Here is a 19,783-nt window from a genome sequence, read left to right on the forward strand (position 1 = left end):
AGAGATTAACTTACATAGGTCTGTATTGTTTTAATTTAGTTCACCGCTGTGAGTGATTTTCTGCAATTTGATTTCTGGAAATCAAATTTTTGTATCAGTCTGGGTAGAAATGAAATAAGGAGGGTAGACTGGTATAGAAAATAATTTCATTGCATAGGGGTGAATTACGATCTCATCTCTGGCGGAGGAGGAGCAGTCAAACACATTGTTAATCAAAAAATGATACTTTTAGCCTAGGATCATACCATGATATCTTTAAAGACTATACAAGGAGAAGGCAAATTCAGAAAGCCTCCATCTGGGGATATTTAGTGAGGCCAGGAAATATAGATCACGGAGACTTAAAATAATAATAATGGGGAAAATATAAGACTTAATAAAACATAAAAAAGTCCTATATATGCAATATACTGGCATCTGGCATTGAAACTGAAACTACTTAGGGTACATTCACATAATCAAAAAAAAAATTGTTAAAAATGATAAAACAGCCATTTTTTTAATGGGTGCTTTCTGAAACACGGCCGATAAGACGGCCTCCTTCAATTGTATGGAGGCCATCAGTCCGTGAAAACCACCAAAAATAGGATATGTAAACAGGTCCATAGTCCACAATGGTTCTGAAAATGACCGTCACATGGCCCTTTTTTGAGCAACGTGTAAATATCTTAACTCAGTCAATGAAGAGGCTTTTAGAGTTTCACTAAAATGTAGCGAGAGAGAGAGAGAGAGAGAGAGAGAGAGAGAGAGATACACTAAAATAATATTTTTTTGAATTCTGATGCTTCTGTGATATTAAGATGTAGATGGTGTGTGCTCTTTGCTCACATCCCCACTTCCGATAGAGCACTTCAGAGCACCATAGACTATATTTTCCAAAGTTTCCACTGGCATGTCAACCAGCTGTGCGGGCAAAAAGGAGAGGAGAGACTGGGCAAGATCAGATCATGCCTAGTGCCAAGACTAGTTTTATAGGCTGCTTAGACATGAAGAGCATGCAGATGACCCATCTACTCAAACTACGCATGCTTGTATCAACGGACAAGATGTCAGTGGAACAATCCTGATAGATACTGTAGGTGAGCCAACGAGACGTGTGGTAAGAAAGACACTGGAGAATTTACAAAAAAACGCCAGTATATAGCAAACTTGCTTCAGTTTACTAGCTGATGAATGATGGTGCTTTATTGGTCTTGGAAAACCCCTTTAAGGGTAACTGCATCCTTAAAAAATAGAGAGTCTTCCCTGCTTTAAAAAGGGGATCTAATTCAAGTGTATTTTAAAGAACCATAAGAAAAAAGGAAATCTAAGTTTGAGACTATGCATCTTGAAAGGACGAAATGGTCAACAAGTGACTTTGTGAAAAGGTAGATTGGGAAATCCAGATGCAAGCAAACTTTTTCCAAAATTCTGAAAAGGTTTATTACCTGTTTATCACTACTGATTTCATGGTAGCATCCTGGGATTTGTTGCATTGCACTATATAATAGAGTAATATATCTCTTAGACTGGGCCCCATTAGGACCAGTTCTTTTTACATTGTAATCAAATACAAATATCAATGTTTTACCTGCTCCTGCCTCTCTAGCCACTTGTCCACCAGAGGGTGACTGGCACTCAAGGAAGAGCGAGCTTTATCTCTTTCAAACTGTTTAGACCAATTACTGGTATCCCTGGGCAGACTCCTGTAGTTCTCATCCTTCTGTTTTAAAAGAAAGAAAAATGCATTATTGAAGGGGAACTTATAGACACTGTGTATACAGTGTGCATTATGCTAAAAGACGAGTACTGGATTCTGTTTTTAGGTATTTTAACTCACACACGGCATTCAGATTAAAAACGTATGGAAATGATTCATGGAAAACTACAACAGAAGTCACCAGCTTCGTCAAACGGTATTGCTTCGACCAATCTCAACAAAAAGGTTGTCCTAGTATGCAATTCATCATATTATAGCCAGCATTGGTATAAATGGATTTCTGTTTACACATAGTAAACAGTGAGAGACAGCAATCATCTGTCAAATGCCAAGACGGAGTGAGAGTACGAGGCGGACAAACCGAGCTGCAGGAAATTTCTAAGTGAGATATGAGTATCCAATTTACATGCAGCTCTCAGATGTTTCTTAAAAGAGGGAAAAAGAAAGAAGAAAAAAAATCTGATCAAAACCGGTTCTGCAATCAGTGGAGGACTGAGTCCAGGTTCAGAAGACTATCATTGATCGGCTGTTGTCAGGAAACATCTAATATACGGATGGGCTGGGGCAGACTGGGCCACTCTGTGATAACAGCAATCTTCCCTGACCAATATAGGAGGGTCCCGTGCAGGACCTCTCTACTACCTCATGTGGACGCAAGATGTATTGACCATAGACCATTAATATTAGCCAACATGGATTGGGACCAACAAATAAATAAATCTATCATTTAACTGCCCAAAATAATTACTAATGGTGTTTTTTTTGTGCTAGTTCTGCTTAACCTCTTAAGGACACATGACGTACCGGTACGTCATGATGTCCTGGTACTTAAGGACACATGACGTACCGGTACGTCATGTGTTGTTCCGATCACTGCCGCCCGGCCGGCAGTGATCGGAACCCGGTGCCTGCTCAAATCATCGAGCAGGCACCTAGGCTAAATGCGCGGGGGGGTCCCGTGACCCCCCCATGTCGGCGATCGCGGCAAACCGCAGGTCAATTCAGACCTGCGGTTTGCTGCGATTTCTGCAGTTTCTGATCCCTGCGGTCCCTGACCGCGGGGATCAGAAACTTTAGTATTCCTAAAATAGATCTGTATCCCTCCCCCTGCACCCCCCGAGTGATTTTAGCCCGGTGGGAGGTGCAGGGGGAGGGTTGCGGGCAGTGCGGGCGGTGCGGGAGGCGGGCGGTGCGGCAGGCGGGATCGCGATCCCCCGCCCGCCTCCCCTTGTATAATCGTTGGTTTCTAGTGGGTATACCAGGGTGCCAGCACATTGCTGGCACCCTGGTATAAACGGCTGACATCTGCGATGCGATGTCAGCCGTTAACCCTTTCCATACAGCGGTCCGTACGGACCGCTGTATGGAAAAGGTTAACAGCGCAGGGAGCTCCCTCCCTCTCCCATCGGGGGGCTGCTGTGCCTTTGCAGCCCCCCGATGGGAGAGGGAGAGAGCCCCCAGAGAGCCCCCCTCAGCCCTGTGCTTACCCTTCCCCGTCTGCGCAGTTCTGAGCAGACGGGGAAGGTTCCCATGGCAACAGGACGCCTCTCAGGCGTCCTGCTGTCCATGGTGCTGAACAGATCTGTGCTGAAAGCATAGATCTGTTCAGTGTAAGTAAAATACAGTACAGAACAATATATATTGTACTGTACTGTATTATACAGACATCAGACCCACTGGATCTTCAAGAACCAAGTGGGTCTGGGTCAAAAAAAAAGTTAAAAAAAGTGAAAAAAAAGTAAAAATCAAAAAACACATTTATCACTGATTAAAAATGAAAAAAATAAAATTCCCTACACATGTTTGGTATCGCCGCGTCCGTAACGACCTGATCTATAAAACGGTTATGTTACTTTACCCGAACGGTGAACGCCATAAAAATAAAAAATAAAAAACTATGATGAAATTGAAATTTTGCCCACCTTACTTCCCAAAAAAGGTAATAAAAGTGATCAAAAAAGTCGCATGTACGCCAAAATAGTACCAATCAAACCGTCATCTCATCCCGCAAAAATCATACCCTACCCAAGATAATCGCCCAAAAACTGAAAAAACTATGGCTCTTAGACTATGGAAACACTAAAACATGATTTTTTTTGTTTCAAAAATGAAATCATTGTGTAAAACTTACATAAATAAAAAAAAAAGTATACATATTAGGTATCGCCGCGTCCGTATCGACCGGCTCTATAAAAATATCACATGATCTAACCCCTCAGATGACCACCGTAAAAAAATTAAAATAAAAACGGTGTAAAAAAAGCCATTTTTTGTCATCTTACGTCACAAAAAGTGTAATAGCAAGCAATCAAAAAGTCATATGCACCCCAAAATAGATGCCAATCAAACCGTCATTTCATCCCGCAAAAAATGAGACCCTACTTAAGATAATCGCCCAAAAACTGAAAAAACTATGGCTCTTAGACTATGGAGACACTAAAACATTTTTTTTGTTTTAAAAATGAAATCATTGTGTAAAACTTACATAAATAAAAAAAATAGTATACATATTAGGTATCGCCACGTCCGTGACAACCTGCTCTATAAAATTACCACATGATCTAACCTGTCAGATGAATGTTGTCAATAACAAAAAATAAAAACGTGCCAAAAAATCTATTTCTTGTTACCTTGCCGCACAAAAAGTGTAATATAGAGCAACCAAAAATCATATGTACCCTAAACTAGTACCAACAAAACTGCCACCCTATCCCGTAGTTTCTAAAATGGGGTCACTTTTTTGGAGTTTCTACTCTAGGGGTGCATCAGGGGGGCTTCAAATGGGACATGGTGTAAAAAAAAACTGTCCAGCAAAATCTGCCTTCCAAAAACCGTATGGCGTTCCTTTCCTTCTGCGCCCTGCCGTGTGCCCGTACAGCAGTTTACGACCACATATGGGGTGTTTCTGTAAACTACAGAATCAGGGCCATAAATAATGAGTTTTGTTTGGCTGTTAACCCTTGCTTTGTAACTGGAAAAAAAATATTAAAATGGAAAATCTGCCAAAAAAGTGAAATTTTGAAATTGTATCTCTATTTTCCATTAAATCTTGTGCAACACCTAAAGGGTTAACAAAGTTTGTAAAATCAGTTTTGAATACCTTGAGGGGTGTAGTTTCTTAGATGGGGTCACTTTTATGGAGTTTCTACTCCAGGGGTGCATCAGGGGGGCTTCAAATGGGACATGGTGCCAAAAAAACAGTCCAGCAAAATCAGCCCTCCAAAAACCAAACGGCGCACCTTTCACTCTACGCCCCGCTGTGTGCCCGTACAGTAGTTTACGGCCACATATGGGGTGTTTCTGTAAACAGCAGAGTCAGGGCAATAAAGATACAGTCTTGTTTGGCTGTTAACCCTTGCTTTGTTAGTGGAAAAAATGGGTTAAAATGGAAAATTAGGCAAAAAAATGAAATTCTCAAATTTCATCGCCATTTGCCAATAACTCCTGTGCAACACCTAAAGGGTTAACGATGTATGTAAAATCAGTTTTGAATAGCTTGAGGGGTGTAGTTTCTTAGATGGGGTCACTTTTAGGGAGTTTCTCCTCTAGGGGTGCATCAGGGGGCTTCAAATGGGACATGGTGTAAATAAACCAGTCCATAAAAATCAGCCCTCCAAAAACCATACGGCGCACCTTTCACTCTACGCCCCGCTGTGTGGCCGTACAGTAGTTTACGGCCACATATTGGGTGTTTCTGTAAACGGCAGAGTCAGGGCAATAAAGATACAGTCTTGTTTGGCTGTTAACCCTTGATTTGTTAGTGGAAAAAATGGGTTAAAATGAAAAATTAGACAAAAAAATGAAATTCTCAAATTTCCTCCCCATTTGCCAATAACTCTTGTGCAACACCTAAAGGGTTAACAACGTATGCAAAATCAGTTTTGAATACCTTGAGGGGTGTAGTTTCTTAGATGGGGTCATTTTTGGGTGGTTTCTATAATGTAAGCCTCGCAAAGTGACTTGAGACCTGAACGGGTCCCTAAAAATTGAGTTTTTGTAAATTTCTGAAAAATTTCAAGATTTGCTTCTAAACTTCTAAGCCTTATAACATCCCCAAAAAATAAAATATCATTCCCAAATCAATTCTAACATGAAGTAGACATATGGGGAATGTAAAGTCATCACAATTTTTGGGGGTATTACTATGTATTACAGAAGTAGAGAAACTGAAACTTTGAAATTTGCAAATTTTTCCAAATTTTTTGGTAAATTAGGTATTTTTTGGTGCAAAAAAAATAATTTTTTTGACTTCATTTTACCAGTGTCATGAAGTACAATATGTGACGAAAAAACAATCTCAGAACGGCCTGGATAAGTCAAAGCGTTTTAAAGTTATCAGCACTTAAAGGGACTCTGGTCAGATTTTCAAAAAATGGCCTGGTCCTAAGGTGTAAAAAGGCTGTGTCCTTAAGGGGTTAATTTATTAAAAGGCAGACATGTTATAATAGGAGACACATTTGGAAATGTACACTGAAAGACTTTATACATCTGCTATGAGCAGCCTAAATGTTGGGCTCCCCCATTTCTTCGTTTCACAAGCGTAGGGGTAATCCCATCTAAAAGATGACCATGGCCACGTTTCAAATCTGGTCAAAGTCACACAAACATAATTATAAAAAACATTACAATTTAGGCCAAAATTTATAGTGAACAGATGGACCAAGCCCATTTTTACTTTATTTTGAGCTGCAGGATATGGATTTGTTCTGCACCGCAGCATTTAGAGAGCCCTAACTTTTTTATTTTCCCATTAACATGGATGTTTGCACAATGTAACAGTCATACAACCATGGCTGGCATGGAGGTCCTTTGCTAGGGACTGAAGTTACTGCTGATCTCAGCAGTTACAGAAAGAGCCCAATCATCGTTGGTCACCCACTGTGAGCAGGCAGTGCTCTGGTGCCGATGAGAACACGAGTAACTACCACTGATGGCGAACATGTACGCCAACAGTCATGAATATGTGGACCAGGACGTTTTGTTTTGATGTGCTTGTAAAGTAAAAGTCATTTCAACTTTACTATTCCTCTGCAGATAACGGTTGTATTATGTAAAACACTCAGGATATGTAGCATAGAGCACATTGTATGGCCATATGTGTTTTTTGCTATAAGACTCCATACCTTCTTCTACAATGGTGTACCAGATCGTTATTTTGCAGCATGAAGTAAATTAAGGGCGTAAGACAATGGTTGGATGCTCCCCTAGTGAACCTCACAATAGGATCCCGGGCTGTAGTCATTTATATGGATGAAGCGTACTACTTGCTGTGAGCGTTTGCTGGTTTCGAGCTTATTGTTTGAATTTACAGACTGTCACATATCTCCGTTCCCTACAAAGCTCACTGAAGGTCTGTGTGATCCAGGTGCAGAGTTGTCACTTAGGAGAGGAGCGGAGTACAAGCGGGGGACTTAACACATTGCCTCAGCACTATTAATTCAGTTTGAGACCTAGGTAAAATCTTAAAAGAGCTAGGCTTATGACCGGGTTTTAAGTTGAAACACTTAAGACATAAGTTTTAACTGGATACTCTATGACTACTTAGTACTGCAGATCATCACAACCTACTAATACGCCAAATGTAATATAAAATGAACATATACTATAAACACTATGGGTCCTGATTGATCAAGACCACTGTGGGCAGTCCTGTGCTGCCGGAGCAGGCATTTAAATTTATGAAGAGGCACAGACCTCGTCATAGACGAAATGCCTCCGCCGGTAGTCCATGTATCTACTCCAGCTCGTAGCGGTCATTTACATCAATTTGTGGAGTAAATGATGATGAATGTGTCGGGGCCGATGGCCATGTGCTCATCACGCCGTCTCAAAAGCTGGTGAGGGCAGCATAAAAATGGGAGTAACGAATAAAACTAGTTGCAATACCATTTAAAAAGCCTCAAAACTGGGTTTCACAACTTTTTAATGTCAAAACCAGGGCGAAGAGTGAATGATACTCTCCCCCTACAAACCCAGAATTCCCAGAAACTGCTTCTTTGTCCCTTTATTAGTCAGCTTCTTGGTCATGATGTAAACACAGGAAATACTATTGCTTAGTTATTCACTGGCCATAGGTGTGACCCATCTCTGGCACATTTGCTTATAGACATGGACCAGGAAGAAGAGGCCATAAGTGAACGCAGGAAGAATCAGAACGGAAACGGTGTGAGCGGTGATTTTTATCTTCTTCTACCAACTGGACAACTCCTTTAAAAGAAAACCTGTCACCTGTCTACCAAAACCGCTATAGATCTTGAGGATCTAGATCTGAGCAGAGTATGAACTATGTTGTACACAGGGCCATATTATTAGCGACTGAAAGCTGTCCCTGTATAAAATGTGTATAAGTGGATTTCCATCACAGATAAGACACCACCCGTTTGACTACTGAGCTAAGAAAAATCTGAGGTTTAAGAGCTATGATCATCAATTTCTTTTAGATTCAAAAAATTTTCAGCTATATTTTTTTTTTTAGATTCAAGGATAAAAATAAAAAAAATCTGTTTATTTGCAGACTGTTGTTCCTGAGTTAATCAGCCAACAGCTCTTGCTAAGCCTTATCTCTGATCTCCTGACCTCATAAACACTCAGTATAGTTAAACTTTTATGAAACTGATAAGAATATGGGTTAAATGAGTGTTTATGAGGTCAGGAGTTCACAGATAAGGCTTCACAAAAGGCTCAGTTCACATCAGCGTACAACCTTTCTGTTCTCCCATTCACAACACCAATAAATAAGCATAGCACAGCTAATAATGAATATACTTTATTTCAACAATAGACTAGATAAAAATACAAATACATACAATGCAGCAGCGGATTAAAAACACACAGGATATGTAGAGAATCACAATCATGATAGATAACATGATAGAAAAAATAGTAAGTGAATGGGTCATAAAAGGTGCAAAAATCAATATAGGTGACAAATACCCGAACAGGTATAAAGTTAAAAAAATCCTGACCTCAGACCCATAAAACAATACACTAAGCCAAGTACATATAAATATATATATAAAGTGCAACGTGCAAAAAAATGGCAGTGTAAATAGACAATGTAATAATAAATAATTACATAACTATCAGAGTGATAATCAGCAGCCCCGATGTGTGTTTCACGTATAGCTTCCTCAAGGGGAAGCTACACGCGAAACACGCGTCGGGGCTGCCGATTATCACTCTGGTATTTATGTAATTATTTATTTACGCTGCTGCATTGTATGTATTTGTATTTTTTTCTAGTCTATAGTTGAAATAAAGTATATTCCTAATTAGCTGTGCTATGATTATTTATTGGTGTTGTTAATCTAGTATGTTGGCGTAGCACACATTATTTTGAGCGGATTGCTATAGGGGTGTACGTTCTCCTATTCAGGAGGACGGAAAGGATAGATTCGGCACTTAACTGAGGAGAACGTAGGCTACGGACCCCATGGACTATAATAGGGTCCGCTAAGTTTCCGCTCAGAGGAAGATTTTTGAAGCGGAGAAAAAAGTTGTGCGTGCAGGACTTTTGTCTCCGCTTCAAAAATCTTCCTCTGAGCAGAAACCGAACGGACCACATTATAGTCTATAGGGTCCGTAGGCTCCGTTCGGCTCAGTTATGTGCCAAATCCGACCTTTCTGTACTGCTCCTATAACTGAGCAGGAGAACGGAAAGGCTGAAACGCTGATGTGAACTCAGCCTAAGCCATCAGCAAACAGACTTTGCAAACAGACTGATTTTTTTTTAACCCTTGTATATCAAAAACGGCTGAATGTTTTTGATAAAGACCAAATGTAAAAACGTATTTCAGTTCAAAATGATTAAAACACAATCATAAAAATAAACAAACAACAAGATCTGCTGAATCCATTCCAAATAAACGAAATATGAATATGCTCAGCTTCTCCTGCCTGCATATTACACTGCATTTTCATGCCAACAGGTTCAATCCACAAGCTTAGCACACGTGAAGAAACTCATATCACACATTATAATAAATGATAAAAGGATGATAAACAAGAAAATGCTGTCTGAGAACTCCAATGATCACTATATGTGTCCGGAACAGAAGAGGAGGAGCATGTATGACGCAAGAGATGTGCTGGTGAGAAGGAAAAGGTGCTCCTTGGAAATATTATGCACAGTAAATAAAGTGCCATCCATTTTAAAGGTGTTCTATAAGGTGTTCTATAGAAAGTAGTTCTTTCCTGGAAATCTCACCAGTTGAGGTTGTGGCATTGGAAGAATGAGGGCTCATGAACCTTATCAATTATGTCACTGTGCAGACATTTAAAGGTAATGTGTCATCAGAAAATGGCGGTATGATTATGTCAGGATTTTTGTACCAAAAGTGGTACAATTTTTTGTATAAATATTTTATGGGCACAAATGACAGTAAAATGGCAGGCAAGGGGCACTGTACAGTCATCAAATGTCAGATCTGAGGTTTTACAGTGTAATCCTCTCAGATTACAATGTATAACCTCTTATGTGTGTTTGTCACTTTTTATGTTTATATTTATTTATATTTCCCGCCCAGTTCCGCTCCCATGCGCAGCTGCTGCTCGCAGGGAACGGAACCAGGAAGTCAAATGCCGGCAGGTGTTCTGCCAGATCTCTATACCTTGCGAAAAGTCTATACCGGAAGTGAAGCGGCCACACAGGAATCAGCTGGAGGAGGGTGTGCCCGGCGCTGCGCAAGCGCACATCCACTGGCTTAGGAAAGAATCGTTGCAGCGCCGCGATAGAATGTACTGCGTGCACACTTAGGGGTATAGAGATTTTGCAGCGCAAAATGTTGCATCAGATCTCCCTACCCCTAAGTGCGCACACGCGCACAAATCATCGGATCAAATCAGGATGAACTGCAACTGATGATTTGTGCGCGCGCGTGCACTCAGGGGTAGGGAGATCTGATGCAACATTGTGCGCTGCCCTCTCTATACCCCTAAGTGCGCACGTGCGGTGCACAAAGTACTTCTATCTCGGCGCTGCAACGATTCTTTCCTAAGCCAGTGGATGTGCGCTTGCGCACACCCTCCTCCAGCTGATTCCGGTGCGGCCGCATCAATTCCGGTATAGACTTTTCGCAAGGTATGGAGATCTGGCAGAACACAAGCGGAGGACATCGCCGGATCAAGGTGAACAGACTCTGCAATGTTACCCCGATCGTGACTCGGGAGTTACCGCTCCTGGCAGCGAAAATTAACCCCGAGTCACGCTCGGTAATACCATCAGGGAGGTAAAAACACATTTTTATATTTAACATATTTTTAAAGAATTTTTGATGTTCTTTTTAATTTTCTATGTCAATACCATGAAATCCTGTAGTTTTAACACTGGCCACTAAGCCTACTAGGTGCCACTTCTTGGTCTGTAGAGGTCACTTTACTGCAGTTATGTGCTCATCTGTCATTCTAATCCACCATTCACAATAAGTGATTGTCAAAGCTTATCTATCCTTTCCTTGTACAATGACCTCTGAACAGGTCGAAAACTCTCCCACAGAAGTCAATAGGGTTAGCTCCAGACCACTGTGTATATGACCCACATAAAGCAATGTTCTTAAAGCTTTCTAAATGCTTTTAAGAACAGCTCAGGCATAACAAACATGTTTAGATAGAAAAAATAAACCTATCATGTTGCTATCTGGTATTAAAGGGGTTCAGCTCTGAACCCGGACATATCCCTATCTTCACTCCTTCGGCCCTCCTGATATGAGCATTGGAGCAATTTTAGGGACTGCTAGGCGGAGGCTTGCGCCCAGCAGTGAGCCCTGTGATGTCATCAGCACTAAAGGGCGGGATTTAGCACTTCACTAGCTTGTAAAATGGCTAGGGCACCACCAAAGCCCGCCCATCAGGGCCGGTGACATCACCAGGAACCCTGTTGGAACACTCTGTCTAGCAGTGTGCCAAAGTAAACAAAAAAGGCCTTGCCCTGAGCAGTACAACACAGGGCAAGGGAGAGCATGAAATGCTCCGATGCTCATGTCAAGGGGGGTAGAGGTGTGAACACAGGGATATGTCCGGGTTCAGCTCTGAACCCGGACGACCCCTTTAACTGGCAGGAAAAAAATATATAGTTTCCACTGGAAAAAATACTCCTGCAATGAACACTAGAGCACCAGTGTGAGGAATATGGCTTATCATTTATTGGCGGCCCTGATTGTCATTTGATTCACCTTTTGGCATGTACACAGTCCGTGTACATGCAAAATCTGTTCTCACCCCCCAGCCATCTGCTGTCAGCTAGCAAGGGAGGAAGCCCCAGGGGTCCAGGCTTCAAGGAGGCCCCAGGTGGATAAAGCCACACCTCAACCAGCCAGGTTGGAGGTAAGCTAATCCTGCAGGAAAACCCCCAGTAGGAGGTCTCAGCCCTTGCCCAGGATCAATGTTACCTTCCAGACATGTTGGCACCTACATTTCATAAGGAATTATGAATCGTCCGTCCATCCCAGGCATAATTCGGTTATCTTTTTGCGATCCTGGGGCAAAGCCAAACATCCACATTGTCCTGGCTTGATGCTAGGATGTCCAGGAGGTGAGATATACATATCTCCCAACAGAAACCAAATAACGGTACCATGCTTGAACTCTAGTTGTAGCCGGAACCCAGGCGGATAAATTGGGCAAGGAACCATCTTCTGTGACATTCTGGTCTGGGGCTATGAGCCCTAAGGGGTTTCTATGGGTTATTTTCTGCCAGCAATAGAGAAGGAGGAGTGGACCCTACCCATGGGAGAGGAGAGGAGCGGCCGGCTACAGGTCATGAGCTCATGCAAGCCAGCGGGCGGTGTCTTTTTCTAAAAGGGGGTCACATCGTGCAAATGTGTTTGGAGAGACCTGGAAACCGCTGACATCACCACAACCATGTGACAACCAAGGACTATTCCACCATCATAGAACTTTCAACTACCCGGTAACCAGGGTGGATAAAAACCAATGATTTTTTTTTTTTTTTTTTTTTTTTAATAAATAAAAAAAATTAAAATCTGATTTTTTTTTAATATAAAATGCTTTCTGAGGAAAATATATTACCATCCAAAGGTTATTCCATCATGAAAAAGATATGTTTTTTAATTATGTAGAATAAGGCTGTATATGTTTAATTTTTTGGGTAAATAAATTCCATTAAACCATTCACAATGGGAGGGAAGAAATGCAAATGAGCTCTTAAAAAGCTTTGCCTCTAATGCCACCAGATGTAAGGCAGCTATCCTATAAGTCAATATTCAGCTCTTAAAATAAGCCTTGAGACATGACTTGGATATTAAATAAGCCAGCACCTCATCTGCAGACAGCTGTTTCGGGGTGATTGCCCCTCATCAGTGCAGAGCAGAGAGTACTGGCTTAACTGGGTAGGAGGCCTGTGTCCAAAACAGCTGTCTGCAGATGAGGTGCTGGCTTATTTAATATCCAAGTTATGTCTCAAGGCTTATTTTCAGAGCTGAATATTGACTTATAGGATAGCTGCCTTACATCTGGTGGCATTAGAGGCAAAGCTTGTTAAGAGCTCATTTGCATTTCTTCCCTCCCAGAATTCCAGAGAAGCACGTATGGCCTAAAAGTCTCCTCACACTGATTAAGGTGCTCTCTCCCTAAGGAGAGTTAGTTTCCCCCTTTGTACATTCACAATGTCATGCTCTTCCAGAGGTTTTTGTAAGATTATTGGGCAGTTTCTCTGCCTACAAGATATCACAGATGCTTGGTTTACTTTTGCAGTTCTCAAAACTGAATTTGACTCAGCAGAGATCACATGCCTCTTCTTCACAGCAAAAATGTTATAACATGAACAGAGTTGAGAAAAAGACCTTAATCCTAACTTCTACAAACCTATGAATGCAGAATCAACCTAATCAAACTAATATGAAAAGTTGTTATTCTAAAAAATTTCATCTACTTGCATATTATAAGTTATACCAGCAAGAATTAGTCTTTATGTAGAAAACTAGGATTTAAATCAAGCCTTACTGACTAGTGATTTAAATCGTGATTTAAATCAAATCCACCCTGCCGGTAACTGACTTTTGCTCTGCTTAACCCTGTTGTACCTATATCACCTGTATCTGTAACCTCAGACCACTGTATATATTTTCTGTGTGTATAGTGTATCCCCACGTCTATGTTTCGGCCTAGTTATAAGCTACCGTGGGTTGGTTTCTCACCCTATATGATCCCGTTAGCGGACCGGGCTTATATCAAACGAGAAGCTGGCGGCAGATTTCCCGGGCTGAGAAGGCGCTGTTTCACGGCGGCAGTGAAAAGGCTCTCTAAGCTTGTTGCCTCTCTGTGCCCGCGAGGACAGGAGGTGTCTGTATAAACTGTACCAAGCTGACCTTACCTGCTCCTCTGGAGGGCGTAACGTCACGCTTTGGTAACAAGTGACCATACTGCGTCTCGTGAGCTCGACGTGGGTGACGTCAAGTGGGCACGAGGTGTGGTATTCGTCACAACCAATCATTGTCAAATTTATAAAAAAAACATCTATATTTTCCATCTATTCTGTCATCGGCAATAAGATGACAGATCTTAAAATGTTCCACTACGAAACCCACTTCTACACATCCTTATTAAAAGCAGCACATCTTAAGCAAAAAGAAGCGATATTAAAAGCAAAGAAAGCGTACAACGTATCCTTAATGGAATCCAGAGAGAAGAGGACCGTTTAATACAAGGAGCATTAAAATGTAAAATTGCCGTTGCCAAATCACTTCCCCAAGGCTGATCCTCCCCATGTCATTTTCACACTGTAAAAGGCTCTTTGTAAATACTCACAAGCCGCTTTAATTGGAAGATACAGAACAATTTATAAGCTGATCAAAGAAAAGTTCTGAACCCAAACTATCCCTGCAGCATATGGGATTACAGATGGGAGAAGGTGAACTTGGAGCAAGCTAATTGTTTCAAAGCGTGTTCACGTGCCTCTGTCCCTCTCGACAGACGTGAGCGAAATTGACATAACAGTTGTACTTTTCATAGGGAGAATGGCCGCCTGAGGGCTGAAGCCCAGCGGAGGACACTGAAGAACAGTATCGACGAGAAGAAACAATTACTACAAGAGAGCAGAAGGAGCATGTTAAGAGTGCAAGAGAAAATCCATACCTTTCTGTCATTGGAGCTGTGGCCCGTATGAGGGTTTTTCTTTGTGAACCCTGCAGTCGTAGACCATCTAGTTGGATTTCTACGGGACGGCTCTTCAGAAGAGAAGTTGGAGTCGCTAACAGAAGTGGTTATCCCGGCGAGAGCTGGGTCACTGCTACGTCGCACGTGGAGCGGCATATCTGATAGGAGGGAAAAAGATATATATTAAAGTCAATACACAAAATAATATTTATGCAGAAACAGGAGAAAGTGGTAACAATCCAAATCTTGAATACTATGAAGGGGTTCGAAATCAGACATTCATAGACAACTTGGCTTATGGTTATGTATAAAAGGAAGTAGTTACAAGGGTCATAGTGAAGTTACGTGACAGCACATGACAATGAAACTTAAAGGGGTTATCCGAGACTAAAAAATGCCCACCAACACGGATTCTACTTGCCTGGCTCCCCGCGTCGCTCCTGGTGCCCGATTCTTCTCCGCCTGCGTGTCAGCCAATAGCAGGCGGTGACGGGCACGAGCCTTTCTAGCATCACCCGCTTCATCCACGTCACCACCTGCCATTGGCTATAGACTCCCCCGACACCGGATGTTTTTATCCGCGCATGGGGAGAAGCAGCAGCGGTAGTGCGGGGACCAGGAGCAACGTGGGGAGCCGGGTAAGTAGAATAAGTGTGAGGGGCCGGCATATGGGGAGCATTTTATATTCTTGGATTACCCGTTTAAAGAGGTTGTCAACTGCCTCTATATTGATGGCCTATCATTCGGCACTGGTCTGACACCAGACACCCCTCCAATCAGCTATTTGGGAGCAGCTCCAGCACCATAGCTACACAACATTTGTGCACTGCCTTTCAATAGGTGCAGCCTTGCAGTAACCAGCTCTGTCCACTACACAACGGATGGACAGTGTAGTCCCAATGCTAGAGCTACCCCTGCCTATAAGATATCGGTAGCCTGAGGTTTGGACTGGACAACCCCTATAAAGGGGCCATACCAATTAGATGAATGTGGACCAAATCTGCCGATTTAGACAGAACTGGACGACTATGGGCGTGTGCTTATATCAGGATAAAAAAGGGTCAGGCATGTTGGATTTCAGCATACCCTATTCTTTTGTTCTGTAGAGAGATACGCTACCATTAGAGGTGCCTGGCAGCAATTTATTTCCTTCTCCCTACTGAGAACACAACGTGTATGTGTACGGGGGTCAGAAGAATCTGGGCATTTGAACCAGGCCACAACGTTGGTGGGTGCCGTTAGACCATTAAGCCTCAAATCCTTGTTTAATGTGGACTTTTGCAGTGGGTTTCCATGTGCATTTCACCTATTGCATAGATTAAGTTGCATTCACAAACCGTGACCGTTTTGTGGACCACAAAACAGCGGACTCGCAAAACCAGGAGTAGATTGAAAGCATTAGAAAAGCAGTATCTGTACTTAATACTTTCTCTCCTTTCATGATCCACACCTGATTTTGACTTACAAAAGTGCATTAAAAAAATGGAAAGTAAGTCCGTGCCCTTAGATAATCTAAGTATATACTGCCTAAATATAAAACAGGATTAGTAAATCTGCCCCAATGAGGAAAAATGGCCTTATGGTCATTCTATAGACCATTCTGTCCACCAACCCACCATCTAGGAGCACCTCTTATAATAGCTCAGAGATTTCAGTACTCATGGCATTCACAAACCTCAGTGCATAATATAAAAAATCTGTTAGATTTCTTCATTTAATTACGGACAAAGAACATTTTTCAGCTTTCTAGAAATCCGTTGAAAAGCATTTCCTGCGGCCGGTTGTTTAGCACATATTTACTAGACAACATTTTATGAAAGGCAAGCAAGATAACCGGCCGCGGAAATTCTGCAGGTCTGGCACGTCACTGGGCTGGACAGAAACGCTTAATGTCATCTGGTTTCACCGGTTTTCCCGAAACTACTACAAAATAAAGTGGCAAATGTGCTCTCCACAAAATATTGAGAACAAAGGCCATGGGAGCAAAACTAATACAGTTCAATAAAAACCCAAGGTCGCAGCTGTGAAATGTCAGAAGTGTCATTTTTTCCCTCAAAGGACAAATAACGGCCAACATCCTCAGGAGCATATGGTCATACCAGCCAATATTTTCCAATGTACTTAAAAATCAAAATGTCAAGTGAAACAGTCCAAGCCTTGGCTCCATATGGACATCACTGGCTTCCAGTACAGACATTTGATGAGACAAATATTGCTAAGAAGCATTAGTACATTAAAACAACTGTCAGGTGCAGGAACCAGCTGTAAATCTAAATCTTTGAGCTAAGAAGAAAAACTATTCAATCATGTTTTAAGGCCTCCATACACATAGTGTATTGTCGACCGAACCTGTCAAAATCTAATGTGTATAGGGAGCTCCTGGTTCTTCCCCCCCCACCAAAAAACATTTGTAAGAAGAGAGAAAGATCAGGAGAACTGAATTTTTGGCCAGATCCTTTCGTTCTCCGAGGAGACAACAAATGCACGCTCGTCTATGGCTAGTTTCACACTGCCATCAGGAGTTCCATGCAGTGGTTTCTGTCTGGTCGGTTTTTGGCATTGTCTGCCAGATTTGCTGGATAGAAAACACGCCTGCAGGTCTTAAAGAAGCCTTAACCCAAGTGTTAACTGGGGGAGTTGTGAGAAATAGTCTGCCGAACCAGCATTTGGCCATCAGTTGTTGAAGGTGTATGGGGACTATTAGGCTTGCCATACACATGAGATACTCGTCGGCCAATAGCTATATCATTCAACCCCCTCCCCCATATACATGCCCCGCTGGCAGCAGCTTATCTCACCAAGAACACAAGGATTGAGCAATTAACATGCAACATGTCCAATCCTAACATGGCCAATATACTTCTAATGTCTATGGCCAGCTTTAATTATAACTGGTTTTCCTCGACAACACCTGCACGCAACTCTCACAGAGGTTCTTACCCAGCTTTCTCAGATTCTAGAAAGAAAAATCAAACAAGGTATAAAGCAATAAAATGCTATAACTATAACCACCCACTTCAAAATCACCAAGCAGCATTGGTGCCACGTGGGTACATATTGTCTGTTCAAACAAGCACTATCATTTTTTAAAAGAACTATACAGAAAAAAAATAGACTACTACGAGCAGGGGACATTTATTTTAGCGGAGAAGACACCAGCCCGAACTCCTCTTTCTACTTTATCTGATGAAGCTGAAAACCAGAGTTGCCGCGTCACTAGATACACTGCCTAAAGTCTCCCTCTTTCCACTGAAAAGGGTAGTATGACTATTGGGACACTTTGATGGGTACATTTATTTTGTGGCCACTATTGGGCTACATGCACACATGAAAAACTGACAAGTGATGTACATTTTTTAACGGCCATCACAAGTCTGTTTTAAGACCAATGGTCGTCTATGGGGTTATTCACACGGCAGTTTTTTTGACTGTCCGTGAAAACAGACGTCAAAAAATATTACATGTTCTATCTTGTCCGTTTCTCACTGACAGACTGCCCCCATACAATTGAATGGGTCCATTTTTAACGTCCGTTTATCGGAAAGGCATCAGTGAAACAAACGTTCGTTTTTAACGGGCTTTCTTTTCCCTGTCGTGTGCATGTAGCCTTACTGATTTGGGTTTAAATGTAGAGAGTCCAATTCATGACTGAAGGAAGTGATGAGAAAGAGTCAATTACTGATTGTAATTATGTCTTATGCATCTAGCGCCAGCGGTCTATCCTTCTGCATATCCTGTAGTGCTAATTGTCATTTAAAAAGTACAGGAGGGTTATCAGCACTACACCACTTTTGTGACGTTAAAAATTCACATGTTAGGGCACACATCATATTTGCACTACAATTTGCAATCTTTTGTGCTTCTCGCCACTTTTCTAAAGTGGCAACAAGGGGGTAGGGCTTTGCGGAAGGGGGCAGAGACTTACTACAATTCATATCAGAAACTGCTGTACATTATAGCTCAACTCCATGCCAAACCCTAGCTGGCACAGATTTGAGCTTCTGGCGCATAGAGGGCCATTGATGCGCCTAATTTATTAAGAAGCATCTGCCCCTTAATAAATTAGTCCCATCTCGCTCCAGCGCCCAGGCCATCAAGACAAGTGCCAGTCATGATAAAGCTGCCCTAACAACATTTAAGGTTGTAGCAATGCCCTCCCGTTGTCCTGTCACAAACTTGGGTACCAAGTACATCTCAAGACCTGTCAAGTTACAGCTGTAGATTGTCACCAATGTACGGTTTCCTACCCTTCATTTAGAGACTAATGCCACTAGAAAAGGCTATCGTGTGCCCTTTCTTAGGCCTCTTGCCCATGAACATAGGACTCAGTGCTCGTGCTGCGGACCACAATACACGGGTCACCAGCCATGTGCATTCCGCGGACCCCATTCAAGTGAAAGGGTCTGCGATCCGCATGCAGCTGGCCCACGGTCGGTGCCCGTGCATTGCGGACCGCAATTTGCGGTCCGTAGCAAGGGCACAGAGCCCTTACGTTCGTGGGCAAGCTTGCTACACACCAAAAACCTCCTCCCACAAAAAAAAAAAAAAAAAAAAGATAGTCTGCAGAAGATGAATGAGAAGGCCAAAACCCTTGCCTTCTACCCAGAAATTGTGCTAGTGCGCTTCAGACTGCCGTGTGACTATTAATATTTTCTTATCAGCTTTCATTTCTACATTTATTGTCTGTATAGTTCGATTTCAAGCAAATTTTGACATGTAATAGTTCTTAGATTAAAAACAGCATATGATTTTCTAAATGTAAGGCTACTTTTACACTTGTACTTTTACACTAAAAAAACTGCGTTGTTTTACGGTATTCAGATCCGGCAGAGGATCTCAATACCGGGGGGAAAAAAATTCTGTTTAGTCCTCATGCATTCTAAATAGAAAGAGACCCGTTCAGGATGCATCAGGATGTCTTACGTTCCAGCAGCGTTCCGTTTTGTGACTGCAAGCTTCAGTTTTGTGTCCGGT

The 19,783-nt window shown here is 42.0% G+C and overlaps 1 protein-coding gene across 11 annotated transcripts in view; it reads right to left on the reverse strand.

The window, feature by feature from the left end:
* PARD3 (par-3 family cell polarity regulator) overlaps positions 1–19,783 on the reverse strand; it is a 600,009-nt gene that overhangs the window by 367,961 nt on the left and 212,265 nt on the right. For 8 of the 11 annotated variants that reach the window (XM_040434280.1, XM_040434285.1, XM_040434278.1 and 5 more), the window contains exons 4-5: positions 14,789–14,967; positions 1,571–1,702 (exon numbers count right to left, since the gene is read on the reverse strand). In XM_040434280.1, coding sequence (XP_040290214.1) covers positions 1,571–1,702; positions 14,789–14,967 — 311 coding nt within the window. The remainder of the gene's footprint in view (positions 1–1,570; positions 1,703–14,788; positions 14,968–19,783) is intronic. The other 3 variants (XM_040434287.1, XM_040434289.1, XM_040434286.1) reach the window with 1 other exon arrangement.

The sequence above is a fragment of the Bufo bufo genome, chromosome 5 (genome assembly GCF_905171765.1).
Source record: "Bufo bufo chromosome 5, aBufBuf1.1, whole genome shotgun sequence".
In the NCBI taxonomy this organism is placed as follows: Eukaryota; Metazoa; Chordata; class Amphibia; order Anura; family Bufonidae; genus Bufo; species Bufo bufo.